Raw genomic sequence first — 16,980 nt, forward strand, 5'->3', positions numbered from 1 at the left:
TACCTTGATCCACTGTAATGACTCTACCTTCAACTTCTGTGGCAATACTATCTTCAAATAGATTTTATTTTTCAAAAGCTCATTCATGAAGACAGTCAGGGATCTATTGTAGCTGTGGGGAAAAAGGGCCTTGTAACGCCGCCTGTCTTTCATTATTATTTCAGTGTGACACAGCCCGATGTCACAACCAGACAGGAGGAACGAGATTGAAAAGTAAAAATGGCAGCTGCTGCCAGTGGAGGGTGAAGGTGAGTCACTGGCCTCGCATCGTCCATGTTTCATCTTCATGTCGGGTGGGGGGGTGGCTACTACACACACACATGGGTCATATTTTATTTCTCACATTTTTACCATGTTATGTTACATAGAAACTGCTGAATGCAGGAGTGCTGATAAAAAGTATTTTATTGAGTGGAATGATACATTTCCATCATGTGTGAAAAGAAAAGAGACTAACAGCAATGTTTTATATCACTGCCAATTAAATATCTTTGTGTTGGACTGATGAAAATATCACCTTGGGCTCTGGGAACTTGTGATTGGCATTTATTTTACTATTTTGTTACATTTTACAGACTAAACAATTGAGAAAAAAAAAAAATACCCAGAAGCTGCAGAACGACAGTCAATTATGCCAAAAACAAAAATATTCAAGTGCTTATCCCTTTGCTAATACAGCCATTCACAGATGAGTCTATAGAAAACAAATGCATATCTTGGTCTCAGCTCCTGCAGGATTCTCAGTACAATACTCCTGCAGCTGTTTGTGATGTATACGAGTAGTAATTGCCTCCTCGTCTCTGCCGAGGAAACGTGACATGAAACACGCTCTAGTGGTGTGAGAACCTCCGTCTCTGACCCACAGAATCCCTCCTCTCATTACTCACATTACAGAGATGAGGGCAAAATCAATAGGGACTTAGCACCAGGATAAATCATGAGGATAACTGCACGTCTTTCTCCAGACTGACACCTGATCTTTATTCATGGAGAGAAGAGAGAGGGGGGGGGGGGGAATAGAGGATCACAAAGCGAGGAAGGGGCAGTCCACAAGCAGCATATACTCCATCAAATGAGAGGCGAGTGCACATATAACACAAGGAGAGCGAGAGTGCAGACTGACAGATCACATACACATCAGGTTAACAAGGAACGGTGTAATGCTCCCGCCAGGCGATTCAGGCAGCAGATGAATACTGTGTCGTAGGATGGATGGGGGTGGCTGCCTCCCGCCTCTCGATTGTAATCTCTCACTTGTCTTGTGTGACATGGCTGTGCGATTACATGGATGTCCGGCCCGTAGATGAATAAATCGCTCAATAAGTGGTGACAGGAGGCGACGGAGCCGTATGATACATACGGGGCCGAGGAGCACACGCCCGATATAAGACCTCCAAATTAATGTTACACACGTGTTAGTCAAGAAGCGCTGCATTGCAACGGTTCGACTTGGGTGTCACTTTTGAGAGCTTACAATGCACACATCTGAAAGGCAGTCAAAATGAGTTGGGCTTGTGACTTCTGTTTGTTCATTTGTTTTGCAGTTTGAGCCTTTTTGCACGACACAGGAATCTCAATAAAGAACCTCATCCAACTTGAACTACTCGATCTTTGAAAATGAATATGAATATGAATCTCACCAGTGATGATTCACATTTCAAATAGCCACATTGAACTACACTATTAGTATTCAGTTTGCACTGTCTCCAGCACTGCATTGTTAGATTACAAGCATTGTAATGGTACTTTCCTTTCAGTGATCCTGCATAGTTCCTTCATTCAGAGGCTTTGTGGAGAGCCAAAACTCAAGTTTGTACCCTGTGCGACCCGTCAGGTAAACATACAGCACTCACACACAAAGAGGATCCACAGTAAGACGCTGCATGCATGCATGGAGAGTGGAGCGTTATGACGTTGCCTCCTTGTATAAACTTACTTAACAAGGGATGTACAACTTTGAACTGGTTCCCCTCAAATAACAGAACACACTGCTGGAGATGCAGTGGTGGAGCTGGAGAAATGTTCAGAACAGCAGGATGAAGAGACTCTGTCTTCATCTCTGGTAACTATTTTTCTTGCCTATTTCATGTTTTCTCCTCTCTGTTAAGGGGCCAGTAGCCCTCTGTACAAATGTTCCCGATCCTCATTCTTTCTTGGATAAATCTCGAAAGTATTTTCTTCACCATAACACAGGTCACGTCTTTTGGGGTACCAGGGGCGTCGCCGTGATCGTCTCCTCCAGCGTCCGGTTATCCGGGAGAGGCGGGGGACTCCAGTCCGGCTGGTAGAAGTGGATGTCAAAAGTCCGTGCCCAGTTGGCGAAGACCCGTTTCTCCGTGATGAAGCGGTGGTGGCTGCCCCGCCGGCCCCGCTCATGAGAAATGTACATGGCGCATTCATCCGGACCGCGTGGCTCGTAGTAGTGGTAAGGGACAGAGTGGTGCTGAGGCTCCCTGCAGCAGTAGGGAGAGGAGAGAGACAGTTGACGTTTTAAAATGCTTTATCGAGTCACTTGAGTTTCATGTGACGCCACAAAGTGTTTTTCATTTCGGAGGGAGAAGGAAAGAGGGACTGTTCGAATCCGTTTGTTGGTCTGTGCACAGCCGCATTCGGCCCATCTTAATAACTTTCTAACTTTAATGGCCTAACACTGAATGAAAAAAACTTTAAGTGTGAATTATGAAACATCAGAAAATGGACGCTGCATGGACGCCACATGTTCAACACAGTACATCATCTAATCATGTACGTCTAATGTGCACCTCTTTTAATATAAGCTGCATTCCAGGATCTTCAGAAGTCTGCATCTCCAAACTGAATAATTTAAAATATGTATTAATGGCTGAACAAGGTCTTATCTCAGATCCATCCAAGAAATAAACTGCAGCCCCGCGGTAGGGCGATAATCAATCCACTTTGTGTTTTGGTCAATTGTTAGATGTTGTTTTTCGACTGTCTACAGAGGATGAATAACCAGAGAAAATGGGGCTGTTGGGTTCTATATGGTTTGACAAACAATACAAATACAACCAAAGTAAAGCCAGGGGAAACAAAGGGAGACTGATTGAATGCCACACTCTTAAATAGTGTAGCAGGGAATTAGACCAAGTAAGCTGAATCTCCCTGCAAAAAAAGGCTAAAGATGTACAGATACAGCCTTAGAAAACCTTAAACATGGGCGACAAAGCCATTTTTCACTCTGACATTCTGTGCAATGATATTTGTGGTGGCCAGAAAAAGGGAAAAGCTTTTTCTCCCTCCAAGATCTCAAATGCATACAAATGTAAAAAAGAAAAATCTGTTTCCATACTTGTAATCTTGCCTGTATTTTGACTTGTTGTAATTTGTAAACTTTTTAAGAACTTCTCAAAAACATCTCTAATCACAGTGACATTTTATCTATCAGTTGCCGGAATATATTTTAAATCTGGTGGATATGCTGCTATGCATTTCTATAACCTTGATGCGACTGCATATACGGCTCTGCTTTAAAAGCTCTTAGTAATGGTGCCGGCTGGTGATGCTTTGCATGCAGCTCCAATGTCTCACCTGCAGAAGTCAGGGGCAACCATGCCGTAGACATTGATCCTATCGCACAGCTCCAGGGCGATGGTCATCGTGAACCAGCCGGTGCTCAGCCAGGAGTTTGATATCCTTCTGTAGAGAAGAAGAGAAGGCGGGGGAGAAGAAGTTAACTTCTTTTGTGGGAGAGCACACAGATGAAAAAATTGACCAGATTTGATTTTCTGAGAATGTGATTAACTTGGATAGACAATCAGAACATTCCCCATCGGCATTTTATGGCAGAATAAAGATTTATCTAAATCTCGAGGTCGATTTTCCTGACTGCAAGATCATTCAAATTTCCTCGCAGCTTCATTAAAATACAGATCCATCCTACATATCGACTGATACAAATGAACCCTGTCAAATAATCAGACTCTTAATCAGAAAGTAGTTTTGCAAATTTAATGCAGATAGTTGAAATGACAAAGCTGCAGAGCGAAACACCTGCTTTCACACAGTACTTTAGCCATGCCTGAAAAGAAATGAGTAATTCTTAGTTTTCTGAGATATACTAGTATGAAAGAAACTCAATTATATTTGCATTATATTATTCAATCTAAATGTCTATCAAAGGATTCTCTCTCTCATAGGGTTGCTGTCAGATGAAAAAATCATTACAGCCTGACTACCATACAGTAGATTTAATGGGGTCCAAAGTCATACAACTTCAAACACCACTTCTAAAAAGGGCTGTGAAACCCTTCAGCTTAAAGGGAAAATACATTTAAACAAACAACACTTTGTAGTACATCAAGTACTTTGATTCTGGGATTTTCACAGCAAACTTAATGAATAAGCCCAAATGAAAGTAAACTGAAATATGCTGCAATGAGAAAATACTGGAAATATAAAATACACTGAAATGTTTATCAGAAGCTTATTTCATACAGGACGCATTAACCTGACTCTGTATATCTATGACATGTGTTTGGGGAGTTTTCTTGAAGACCAAATTATCAACTTTGTGATGGTCTGAATAAATGATAAATCACTCTGTTTTAGCACAATTGAGGTTTAGGAGAGAGCAACGTTGGTCTGTCCACCACTTGGGTTCTGAAATATCTTAACTATGAAACAGATTGTCATCAAATGTTGTCCATTGGTTACCCTCAGAGGCTGAATCCTGGACACTTAAGTGATACCCTGGCTTCCATTTGTAGTTTTCAGTGAAATATCTTCACGCCTACTAGATGCCCTGACTACGCATATTCAAAGTCCCTGCAGGATAAAGTATAATTTATTTGGTGAGCTGCACAAATTCATCTGGTACCATAATCATAACATTTCCCAACACTTTGGGTTTTTGAGTAAATAAAATACCTGCAAAACTTATGCCACCCCTTTCCGCCTTGGCTGTTTTGTGCCAACCTGCTAAACAAAGATGGTGAACGTGGTAAAAAAAGAACCCGCTAAACATTAGCGTGTTAGCATTGTCACACATCTAGCTGTGGTTTTCACGAAGCCGGCGGGACAGAACACTATGATAATAATATAATATGATCTCTGGCTCGCTGGCCTGGAGCCACGGTTGCCGAGCAGTCGTGCAGGAGGTTTAACCGACGTGCTCCAAAGCACTTCTGGAACAATCTGTATTCATCAAATCAATTTATAAATTTGTTTGAAAAAAACAAAAAAAAAAACACGCTGTGTACAAATATTTAAGTATGAGCCGATGTAACACAATTCAGGAGAGATGCATTTGAATCCCTCAGCTGAATCAGGCCCAGCTGTGAACCTCGTCATGCGTCCCACGGCGCACATCCACTGGGATCGTAACTGCTGACCGGTGGACGTGTTCATGCATCAGTCATCAGGTGCATTTTAAGATGGCCCCTTTAGAAATATCAAATATGGTGGTGATGTCACAAGACGAATAACCCCTTCAACCGTTATCACAATTGTTCCAACAGAGTCCTTTATTGGAAAAATTAATCAACAATGAAGGAGGGAAACAAAATGTATTCTACTGAACTTCCTAATTCAATAATAAAAGAAATAATGGTCCCACCTGTAGTATTTTACCATCAGTTAATCATTGCCGCATTAATTATGATACCCCAGTATAAGATATTATTAAGTATAAGATATAAGAACATATTGCATTTTATTTTGCAAGAATCACAGTTGATTATTGCAGAAAATATGCTCGTACTCCAAATAAAGTGAGATTGCTTTATGGTACAGAACTAAACCCTTCAGACTTCTGTGCATTGCCAGATGACAGAAGAAGTGAAGGTTGACGGGGAAATAAATCCCTTTAGAGAGGGGGATGAGATTATAGGATGGCTTAATAGTAATACTATTGGCATTATATCATAAAACATACCAGAAAACAGATTCTGTAGTTTTGGAAACTAGTATAATGTGGTATAATGTTGACCACAATCATCTTAGTTTAGCATGCCAACATTCGCTGATTAGCACTAAACACAAAGTACAGCTGCAGTGGACTCGTTTTGTAGATATTTGGTCATAACAATAATCCCATTTATACAGTTGTATTGGACAATATTTAATTTGTCCAATATAACTGTATAACTGTGAGCCAAATAGCTATGATGGGGGCATGAAGGTGTTCACTAAATTTCATGACAATCTACCAGTTGTCGAAAAAACACAAATGTCAACTTCACACCGTCGAGAAACTTTAAAGCCTGTAAAAGAAATCTGGTGGTAATAAATCTTGTGGATGTTGAGATATTTGACTGGATAAGTGAGGCGCTGTCAGGGGATCAACAAAGTAATAACGATTCTTCCTCTTGTGTGCCATCCATCCAATACTTCAATCTACTAGCGTGGCTGACAACCATTTTCATTTTACCTGCACTTTAAGCACTTACAAAAAGGTATACTATGCAGGATATCTCCTAAAACAAAACCTACTGACTCGTACACAAGTAATCCTTCTAAATCCTCATTGATTACCCATCAGAAGTGCAAGGCGTTGTGTCATTACCTGTCTTCTGCCTTTTCTTGTCTCTTTTCTTTTCATTTCGTTGTGTTTCTGGGCGTCAGGGTTTGGACATTGGGGGACTACTAACTGTTCCGCACGAGCGAGCGCAGATCCGAGACGAAGGTACGAACTACAGCAGCGGAGGTTTCAATGTCAGACCCGGTGCCAAAAAAACTGCTGAAAAGATCTGCGTGAATCTGGGGTTGCCGTTCCCTTTTGCTGCCGTACGTGGTGCTGCGGGGTGGAACACGGGGCCGCGGTCAGGTGACGAGCTCCTCTGGTGTCGTTGATGTGAATGGGAGTGAGGAGACAAAAGGATCAAACTCAGTTTGACAGGATCGCCTCGTCGCCCGGCTGCTGTTCCCACACAAATACTCGAGCATCCAGTGCAGCGGAGGTCTCAACTCGGCAAGACAGAAACAAAGGCCTGATAAGAAAAGTCTGGACAAAAACAACCTGGCGGGGTCGACACCCTGCTCGCCTCCGGTTGATGAGGGTGACACATATGGAGGAGAGGGTTTACGAACAGTGTAGGGGGGGAAACACGTCAGGCAGAAATCCTTAAATAAAAAGCCTGTTAAGCTTTTCTAATTTCAACAAGTCCTCTGCTTGGGGACGATGGAATAGAAACAAATGTGCCTGGAAAACTCTGGGAAGTGAGGAAATATTTAGGGGACGTTATGAACAAGACCAAACGGTGTCATGGATGCCACTAGTTCCATTGTGGGATTCAGTTTTACAGGTCACGGTTATTGCAAATGAATTACATACTTTAATTAAATTAAATTAAATGGCGGAGGCTAAATGTAGTGCCCTGTGTAGTAAATAGGGAGTGATTGGTTTTGTTCTCTTTCACCAATTAAAACTGAGGTTAGCAACATCGCAGAAACCAGCAAGAGTAGACTAGATTAACTACATTTTAAAAATTATTCATACAAATTATTCATACAAAACCCCAGCACAGTCTTGCCAACTCATTCCAATGAATGTAGCTCGCAGCACGGGCTCCACAAGTTGCTAAATCTAGCGAGAATGTTGCCAAGTGTCCCCTCTTAAAGCCACTCCCACATAATTATCTTGAAAACATGAATATTGTTAGTACACAGCTGTCAAATCATTAGTTCATGGACGACTCCGGCGACGGAGCAGGTGGGTCTTTCAGGCCATTCAGTCGTTTGATTCGGACACAATAATTGGCTTATTACAGACCTGTGACAGCCACGGATACCAGATTTTTTTTCTTTATCAGAGCATTTGATTTATTGATTGCTGTTGGTATGTAAAGAGAACTGCAACAAATAAATAACAAAAGGTTTCTTAAATTAAGTAATTACAACAACTCTCCTCCTTCATCTTCCATTATCACACACCTTTAATTCCCCAGCGTTGTGTTTGCCTTTACAAATGCGTCACTTCCTGCAGTTTTACTGTGTTGCAAAACCTCCGGATTCAATCAATCAATCTGAGTGACAGTGTGATGAATAGTAACAACACAAAAACGTTCATCTTTACCAACGTCTGTTTAGACCACAAACAACAGTATCAACCCAAAGTGATAATATCGCAGCTGAAGCACAGATTTCTCATTTTCATGTAATTACAACAGGACCCAGGCTGTCTGGAACATGTTGATTTGTTGTAATATGCAAACACAGCCCCTGGGCTTTAGTATGACGACAACAGCACACACACACACACACACACACACACACACACACGCACATGCACATGCACACACACGCACACCTTTTGCAAATTAGAAAACTTCAGCAAAGTTCAAAGCTTAACATTTAGTCATCAAGCCGTCTGCAGTGGATGCACGGAGGTCTTAGTGAGGACGCATGCAGCTAATCTCACTAAAGAAGTCTTCCTCATTTTCTTGTTGATAAACATGCTGATGAATAATGTGGTGTGAAATGTCAAGCTCTTAGCTTCAATGGCCGTCTTTAAAAGGACAGGAAGCAAGCTGTGAGTGTGAAGATGCATTAATCCCTGCACAGAAGATTATTGCTCCACGTGTTTACACAGTTTGGTGTTGAAAATCTGGTTAAAGTACCCAGTTAGTGAGGAGTTCAATTGTGTGTTGATCCTGGAGTCTTAAAATCTTATTTCAATCAAAAAGTGAGATTATTCTTTGCTTGTATTTAATAAAAAGTATATTTTCAATATGATGGACACTGATACAAAAAACAAGTTGATTTGCCTCAAAGGGAAATAATTATAATACTAATAATAAAAAAAATAAATCAGAGTGCTCGATTTACTTTGTATTCATTTCTGAAGAGGTGTATTGCCATTGAGTTTATTGTAATGGTTGTTATGTAACTGCTGAGAGATGGAGGTCACATGATGCACATATTCATGTAATGTGTTTATGTAACTTTGTAAATGCTGTTCATTCTGTACACATGACATCTATTGCTTCTGTCCATCTGGGGAGAGGGATCCTCCTCTGTTGCTCTCCTGAAGGTTTCTTCCCTTTTGTTCCTGTCAAAGGTTATTTTTGGGGAGTTTTTCCTGATCCGATGTGAGGTCCTGGGACAGGGATGTCGTATGTGTACAGATTGTAAAGCCCTCTGAGGCAAATTTGTAATTTGTAATATTGGGCTATACAAAATAAACTGAATTGAATTGAATTGAATGATTAGTGCAATTAGTTAAAGCTGAAACACTTGCTGAACATCATTATAAGTGTACTCTTGTGAGGACATGCAGCTTATTCTCATTATTATTCTCATAATATGTCTTTTATAATGTTGCTTCTCTTTAAGCAGCAGACTTTTCCTCAGTGAAGAAAAGAAAAGGTTCCTTGTGGCTCTTTGAACTCACCAGTGCTGCATTGTCCTCCGTTGCATTATGGGCTTTCTCTTATCCTCTTTTTGACCCTTTAAGTCACACAGGATTCGTTTTTCAGGACTGCCAATGTGCAAGCTGGCATTTTTCAGGGATCAAGCCTGTGATCTTTTGGTGACTGAACAAACCTGCCACCTATACATTGAACATCAGGAAATTACACTAAATGTATCGAGTATACGCCTAACAGTGCAACACAATGAGACGATTTCAACAGCGCATTACGGGAGCTTCGATACTGCATTCAAAATATATATATATACATTTCAAAAGCTAATTTGCCTGTAATCACCGGTTGAGGCTCATTCTGGTTTAGCAATTTAACACAGAGATTGCAGAGGGACACCTGTTTTTCTCTGCCAATGTTATTAAAATGGGTGGATGTGACAACATCCCACATCATTTTAATTACCTTTAATGAACCAGCATAACCCATAATTACAATTGCAGGCTTGCCGATCGGACAAATGACTACCTGAAAACTCTCCTATTAATGCCGCTCACTCAGGCTCCCAATCCTTAAAAAACAGTAGGATTCATTCGACAAATTAGCTAAAAGAGATTGCTCTTTCATACCTTGAGCTTCCTTTAAACCGTTCTCCAACATTAGAAATATATAAAAGCAATACTTAAAGGCTTACTTTCTCTCTTTTCCCACGCTCCACAGAGCAGAGATGACCTCAAAAAAGCCTCACAGATATCAATGTCGAAACTTTAAGCTATAAAAAGAAAAACAGTACAGCAGGATCTGCTTCCTCACTGTAAACATTTACCATGAAAGTAGGCACTGATCCTGAAGGATGGCTGTCTGAGCTATACACCAAATCCTCTACGTGGCAATTTCCTCCCTGACATCTCTCCTAACGCTGAAGTCCAATTCAGTCTCCAATGACACCCAGGACAATGAGAGACACAGTGTGTGTGTGTGCGTGTGCGGTAGCATTTCCATTGGACTCATTCAATTTGAGTGATTTAACACCGGGCAGCTTACGAAAAGGTGTTTCAGAAACAAAAACTTCACCAGTTTTTTTTTTCTTCCCCCGTTAGTGACATTATGATTTAACATTGAACATTTACTTTGAAACATTTACCTTTGTGATGCATTCAGATGGTGTCAGGAAACTCCGACATTGTACATTTTCATTAAATCAGACTTTACTTACAGATGGCTTTCTAGCTTGCTTTTCAAGAACAACACACGCCATCAATGCACCGTGTTTTTGACAGCCAACTCTTTTGGGGCTTCCCACCAGCAGTAAAAGTACCAACTGTTAGTGCTGCATTGCAATTCCTAATTTGTGATATTGGGCTATATAAAATAAACTGAATTGAATTGGCCCTGAAGCAATGGTAATAGTAATGAACTTAAACATGTAAATGAGGAACACTGGTATGATCTTTTCACCAAAAATGTGACCACAATATAATGTATGTCACTGTAATGTAAAAAAGATTATTTTAATAAATCAGAATTTTATTGTGTTTTTAATAATTGACTAATTTTATTGTCAATAAAAAACACTAACCAGTTTCCCAGAGCAAAAGGGGAAGCTCTTAAATTTCATATTTAAGAGATACTTACAATTTAAGTGATATAATAAAAGCAGCAAATGTTCACAATCGAGAATCTTCAGCCAACTAAAGTTTGGAATATTTCCTTAATGAACTTTAATCTAAATCTCTTACACGAAAATGGCTGTTTTTTTTTTCTGTTGATCTAATACTCCATTAATCAAACGTAGACTAAATACGTCTTCCTCAATGCATCTCATAGATAGAATCCTTATTCCTTATTGCATCCTTGCACTCTCATCTTTTCCTCACCTGTCTTTGCCCGTCTCCTTTTTGAAGAGCTCGTCAAACTGCAGCATCTTCTGCCAGGAGATGATGTAGACTTTGAGTTTGGGCAGCACCTGGTTCATCAGCCTCAGGTTATTGTACACCAGGCCCTTCCCGTCGCGCCTCATGTAACTGCCGGGGCCCCAGAAGATGAACACCGTGTCCTGGCTGGCGTTGAGCAGCTCATGGCGATTCCTCAAGACCCTCTGCATGCTGGAGTGAGCGATGACGCGCAGGGAGGTACGCCGGCCGACGTCGGCACCGTAACCCCTGGCGGTGGGGGCGTCGTTCATGCGGATGACGCACTCGGCCCTGTCGATCTCTTCACCCCGACCGCCTCCGATGAGGTGACCTGAGCTGGTCACCAGGGCGCAGGTCTGGCAGTGCATCCTGGGAGGCTGATTGATGGCAAAAAACAAGAATGATGTAGACAGAACATAACAAAATATATACTGTGCATCAGAATGTTTGGCCTCCTCATTCCCCATAGAAGCACCCGCAGCACTGCCAGCAGAATTTTTTGTTTTGCACCATATTTGTTATAAACTCTAGAAACAATTTTTTTTTTTCTCTGAAACTTGTGTTTAGCCCCAGTTTATAGAGAAATATGCAAAAGCAGACAGAAATGCACACCTAGGGGAACTTTGGTAAAAAGCTTCGCTCTGTGTTTGAGGCAAGAAATGCTTTGTTGACAAATGGGTAGCGACAGAGCCTCCTGGGGATATGCAGCTTGTCATATAGCTGTGCGATTGGTAGAAACCCTGAGGTCTTACAAAGGATTCACCTTGCATCTCTCTCCCACTCAACAGAGGAATGTGTGTTTACCTCCCAAACAACAGTCCTAGTACATAGAATTCATGTGGAATTCTTATCAAATATGAACCTATGAAGTATTCAGGATATTATATATTTGAAACTGAAAGATGATAATATCAACATAATAAACATGATGAATATGTTGATTAAGTACCAACACAAACCTGTTAACGACTTTATCAATTTGACCCGGTATGCCTTTGTTTTGTTTCATGTGGGTACAAATGAGTGTACATATGGATTCCTATGAACATATATATGCATGAACTTACTTGGCATCATGTTCTTTGTTTTTCTTTATGGTCGAATGGTGAGAGTTGTCTTCTCTAATCTCATTTTTATTGTTATTCATATCCTAAATCTTTATAATCAAACAAACACTGCCAGAGCCACTAAAAATAATGAATACAATATCGGCGTCACATATTGTCAAACAAATCCAGGGTGGAATATTGAGCGATTAATCATTTGTTTTTCCATCATTTAATTAATCAATGTCTGATTCCAGCTTCTCATTTTGGGGTATATGTATTAATTATACAATATGTTATTGGACTGAATATTTTGGGTTTTTTAAATGTTGGTTGAACAAAACAAACAATTTGAATGTCCAACTTGGACAATTGGGAATATTGAGAGGGACAGATTTCACTATTTTCTTAAATTGTATGTATCAAATGTTGACCAGATTGATCAGTAATAAAAATAATAGTTGCCTGAGTAAAACAAAAATAATAAAGAGGGCATCCTGGCCATTCCACCAAATGCAACAAGCCTTTTGTTGATTTAAATTATAGCTGTACTTATAGCTGTGACATCTGCTGTTTTTTTCTCTCTCTATAGACCCACAAACAATCATCCTCTGTTGTTGAAGACCCAGCCGGTGTTTGAAACTAAGTCGCCAGTCATACATTTGTACATGTACAGTTCATTAAGTTTGTATTCATTCAGCCTGCCAAGTGCAAGCACATAAATCATTAACATAAACCTATTTGTGTGTGTTAAGCTGCTCTGCATGTTGGCGGTGTGTGTGTGTGTGTGTGTGTGTGTGTGTGTGTGTGTGTGTGTGTATGTGAGGGTGCTACACATGTACTTTGTATTCTTGCATGTGGGTGACTGTGCTTTTCCCTGCACTAAAATAGCAATGATATGCAAACCCGGTTCTGCAGAGCCCTCTAATGCCCTGTGAAATATCTCCCGAGCAGAAATATGGTGGTTATTTACATTCTTATTGGCGTAACACATTTACATGTTTATGGCATTAACAAGAACAAATGATTATAGCTGGATGTGTGTGCACGCGTGTGTAAATGTGTCATTATCATCCTCATCTTCCGACGTTGACTTAGTGGCAGATTACCAGCTGAACAGCCTCATCTGGTTAATGAGACCTTGGGAAGCAGGGGGGGGGGGAGAGGGGGGATCAGTACAGAGAGGGGAGGTGGGAAGGAGAGAACAAAGAGAGTTAAAGAGAGTTAAAAACAAGGAAAAAGAAAAGATGGCGAAAGAGATATATAGAGGGGATGAGAGCCACCCCGGTGCCACAGTGTTTGATGAAATGTTGAGCTAATGAGGTCCTAGCAGCAGCATCCATCCATTCCTTCCATCTGCTGCACACCCCACCCTTTCCCCTCCTCTCCCACCTGGCAGCGCCTTGACAGCCAATCTGGCTGTAGAGCTGCAGCACCAGTGGAGCAGGTCAGAAATCCCATTTTCACCCAGGGGCTTTAAAGTGGCTCCACATACGCTATTCTCTCTTCCTCTGTCTCACAAAGAATTTAAGTGGGCCTTGCTAGCCCGAATTGGCCACTTCAGGGAGCTTGGTCAGACTATTACCAAGAAATCGTCTGGATGGTCTGAACAAGGCGCTCCATTTCAGCCGGAATTACGTGACTCATGCAATATGGTGGTTTGGGTTGAGGCGATTGAGTTGATGCAAACTGTAGCTTACCTAAGAACTGGCTGAGAGGAACTTAAAAATCCTAAAAACTGTACATTTCATTCAAATGTAATTTTTTCTGTGACAAAACTCCACTCAATGATTCATGTGATTAATAGTTCATCATTCAAAACACATCTATGAATGCCAGTGATTTCAAACACAACTAAACTTGAGTAACCTGACAAAAGCATAACATTATGACAATATATAAGCATCTATATTATCAATACCTTTGATCCTAATTAAAAGATTTGTTGCGTTTATATTCTGGCTACTGAGGTTCTTTAAAAGTGGACTTCATCCATATCCCAATACCCCTTCTGATCAAAGCAACCGGTAATGTAACCCAATGAATATCCAAACTAAATGATGTATCCTGATTGACACCTATGACCTTTGTTTGACTTACTGGAGGCATAAAAATAGACTTAAGAAAGAAGAAAAGGCCATAAACAAAACACTAATTTCTCTGCTGTGACACAACAGAAAAACAGCTTCTCCAAAAAGCCATCTTTATTTTTCAGATAATCTATAGAATAAAAGAATATACAATTTGCGTATTTCATTGTTCAATTCATAATAAAACATGAGTCCACGTTTCTATTACAAATTTAGTGTAGTTTAGTCAACAATGGATTTAGAGTTATTCTCAAAAAGCTGATTAGGGAGAGAAAGGTATAGCTTTGCTAACATAACACTATGTAGATGTGTGTGTGTGTGTGTGTGTAATAAAGACCTGTATTCAAGTAAAGTTCTTTAATTGTGCATTTAAAATTCATGCTACTTTATACTGTATTTAAGACTTCAAGTATTTGCTATTGTCACTAGTTACTTTTCAGATGAACATTTTCCATATGAAAAACACATGATGAGGTAATACAATAGAAAATATTGTTTATTATTTAACCAGTGGTTCCCAAACCTTTTGGATTGTGACCCCATGTCCCGTTTCATATGTGTGTCCAATATTTCACAACAAAAGGAAATATAAGAAGAAAAAAAGTCCAAAACCTGAAAACAGATTTGTGTAGCTAACTTAGATTTGTCTTTCCTCTTCCTTAAATCAACACACAAACAGAGAGATAAGGAGCTCCACCTCACCAGCTCAGCGATGCTTTTTCCCTCTGATCTAACTTTTATAAAAAGAGATAACTAATTCAGTTCCTATGCCTATAAGTTAGCTGTATGTATAGTTTCTCACACGAGACATGAACATGTGCAGGCTTTGGAAACAAATGTCCCTCCAGTGAGGAAATAGAAGGTTCATTTATTATCTAATTGGCTGCTGATACAATATGCTGTTACTAACTATTATTCTTAATTAATACATTTTGTATTAGCTGATTTACATTTTGGTCTCTAAATATTAGAAGAAGAAATAAAGAGAAAATGCCCATCACAGGTTGCCATAAAAACTTGTGTTTGGTCCAAAGTTCAATTTACCATCATCTGAAATAATGAAATCTGAGAAGCTGGACCCAGTCAACCGCCTGACAAGCTCACAACGCAACGATAGTTTTTCATTTCATGAGATTTCCAGCCTACGGGGTGACCTTGTCCCACTTGTGGCAAATGTCCTGGTTTCATTAAGCCCACCCATCCATCCACAGTGGCCTAGTAAAAAGGTACAACAACACCAACATGCAGACAGATGACAGCCAGCCAGTCACATCTCCAGGTTGTCGCGCCTGGCGGGAGCGACAACCCAGACGGCCAGGGTTGCCCTGTTGTCTTTCCTTATTCTGGTCGGCATTCTGAACCCTTCACAAGGGATGCATGGACCATCACTGCCCGCCACTCACACGGACAGACTTCCTGACCAAAGGAAAACATGGCTGTCAGAGCTGCATGGGTTAACCTTGAGAAAGATGGTGGGTTGTAAGTGAGAGGCAGCTCGAGACCCCAAACCACCTGGGGAGGCGGTATCCTTGAGAGCAGAGGGGGACAGGTGGGTGTGGACCAAAGAGAGTGTTCTGGTGTTGAAGGACTGAAGGAACATGAAGCTCGCCACTGGAATTGTGTTTCCAGTGTTATTAATGCTGTTCTGAAAGAGCCTTGTTGAGTGGCATTTGTAGGTCATGAACAAGTGTGTGTAATCAAACAACAACAGGAAGGAATATAATGACTCATATAATCACACATTATTACTGTGATTGGAGTTGGAGGGAATCGTGCAGTTTGGCCGGGCCTGATTGGATTCGTAGTCAGTGCTCAGAGCCCTTCACAGCCCATGGGTAACACAGGCAGTAATTGGTGGTTTAAACTCACATGGTTCTTAAGGGGGCATGAAATCAGCTTTAATTCCTCACCCGACTCCCTCCCTCCAATCCCCGACTCAGCTCGGTCCCTTGAGGAAAAGAAGTGAACCATTACGCTTGACATGTGCCATACCCCCTCAGAGCGGAGAAATACCATTCCAGTGTTGTTATTGATTTTGTGTGGGTGAATGCAGTAGGAAGGGGGGATCGAGCAAGGGCTTAGTGAGGATGCCGGGTCTTCAAGGATGCGAAACTGAGGATATGGCCGGTAAATGTGAGAGCTGAGAGGTGGCAATCATGCAGCCCAGCAGGATGCTGTCTGGCTGTCTAGTATCGAGATTTAACAACAGAACAGAACATTTTCAGCCTCAGGCCTGACCTTTAAAGAGACGGCTTCCACGCATGGTCAGAAGTTAATGATGGCTTGAAGCAAAAAGATGCTCTTATAAGTTCTTTAAAAAGAAGAAAAGAGGAGTACGTTCTGACCTCAATATACATATAAGTATCTCTTATTATTGTGTCACCCTGCTTATGTGTTGCTCTGTGGATTTATAATTGCAGCTTGTGTCCTCCGTGGCCCATGGGTCACATTCTCCATGGGTGAAGACAAACAAAGCAAGTTTTGATCAGAAAATAACCAAAGACTCAGCTTATAGCCAAACTAAATGGTAGCACCACACTGCCAAAGTAGATGACTAAAGCAGTGCCAATGAACATAAACTAACAAAAACTATGACTGAATATGTTGGTCA

At 40.8% G+C, this 16,980-nt stretch overlaps 1 protein-coding gene across 1 annotated transcript in view; it reads right to left on the reverse strand.

Moving 5' to 3' along the window:
• Positions 1 to 388: 388 nt before the first annotated feature.
• The window catches only part of st6galnac5a (ST6 (alpha-N-acetyl-neuraminyl-2,3-beta-galactosyl-1,3)-N-acetylgalactosaminide alpha-2,6-sialyltransferase 5a), a 35,680-nt gene continuing 19,088 nt past the window's right edge, over positions 389 to 16,980 (reverse strand). Inside the window, exons 3-5 of the mRNA XM_034555611.1 lie at positions 11,198 to 11,610; positions 3,550 to 3,657; positions 389 to 2,453 (exon numbers count right to left, since the gene is read on the reverse strand). Of these exons, the coding sequence (XP_034411502.1) occupies positions 2,195 to 2,453; positions 3,550 to 3,657; positions 11,198 to 11,610 (780 nt within the window). The 3' untranslated portion in view covers positions 389 to 2,194. The remainder of the gene's footprint in view (positions 2,454 to 3,549; positions 3,658 to 11,197; positions 11,611 to 16,980) is intronic.

Source organism: Cyclopterus lumpus, chromosome 17, assembly GCF_009769545.1.
Source record: "Cyclopterus lumpus isolate fCycLum1 chromosome 17, fCycLum1.pri, whole genome shotgun sequence".
In the NCBI taxonomy this organism is placed as follows: Eukaryota; Metazoa; Chordata; class Actinopteri; order Perciformes; family Cyclopteridae; genus Cyclopterus; species Cyclopterus lumpus.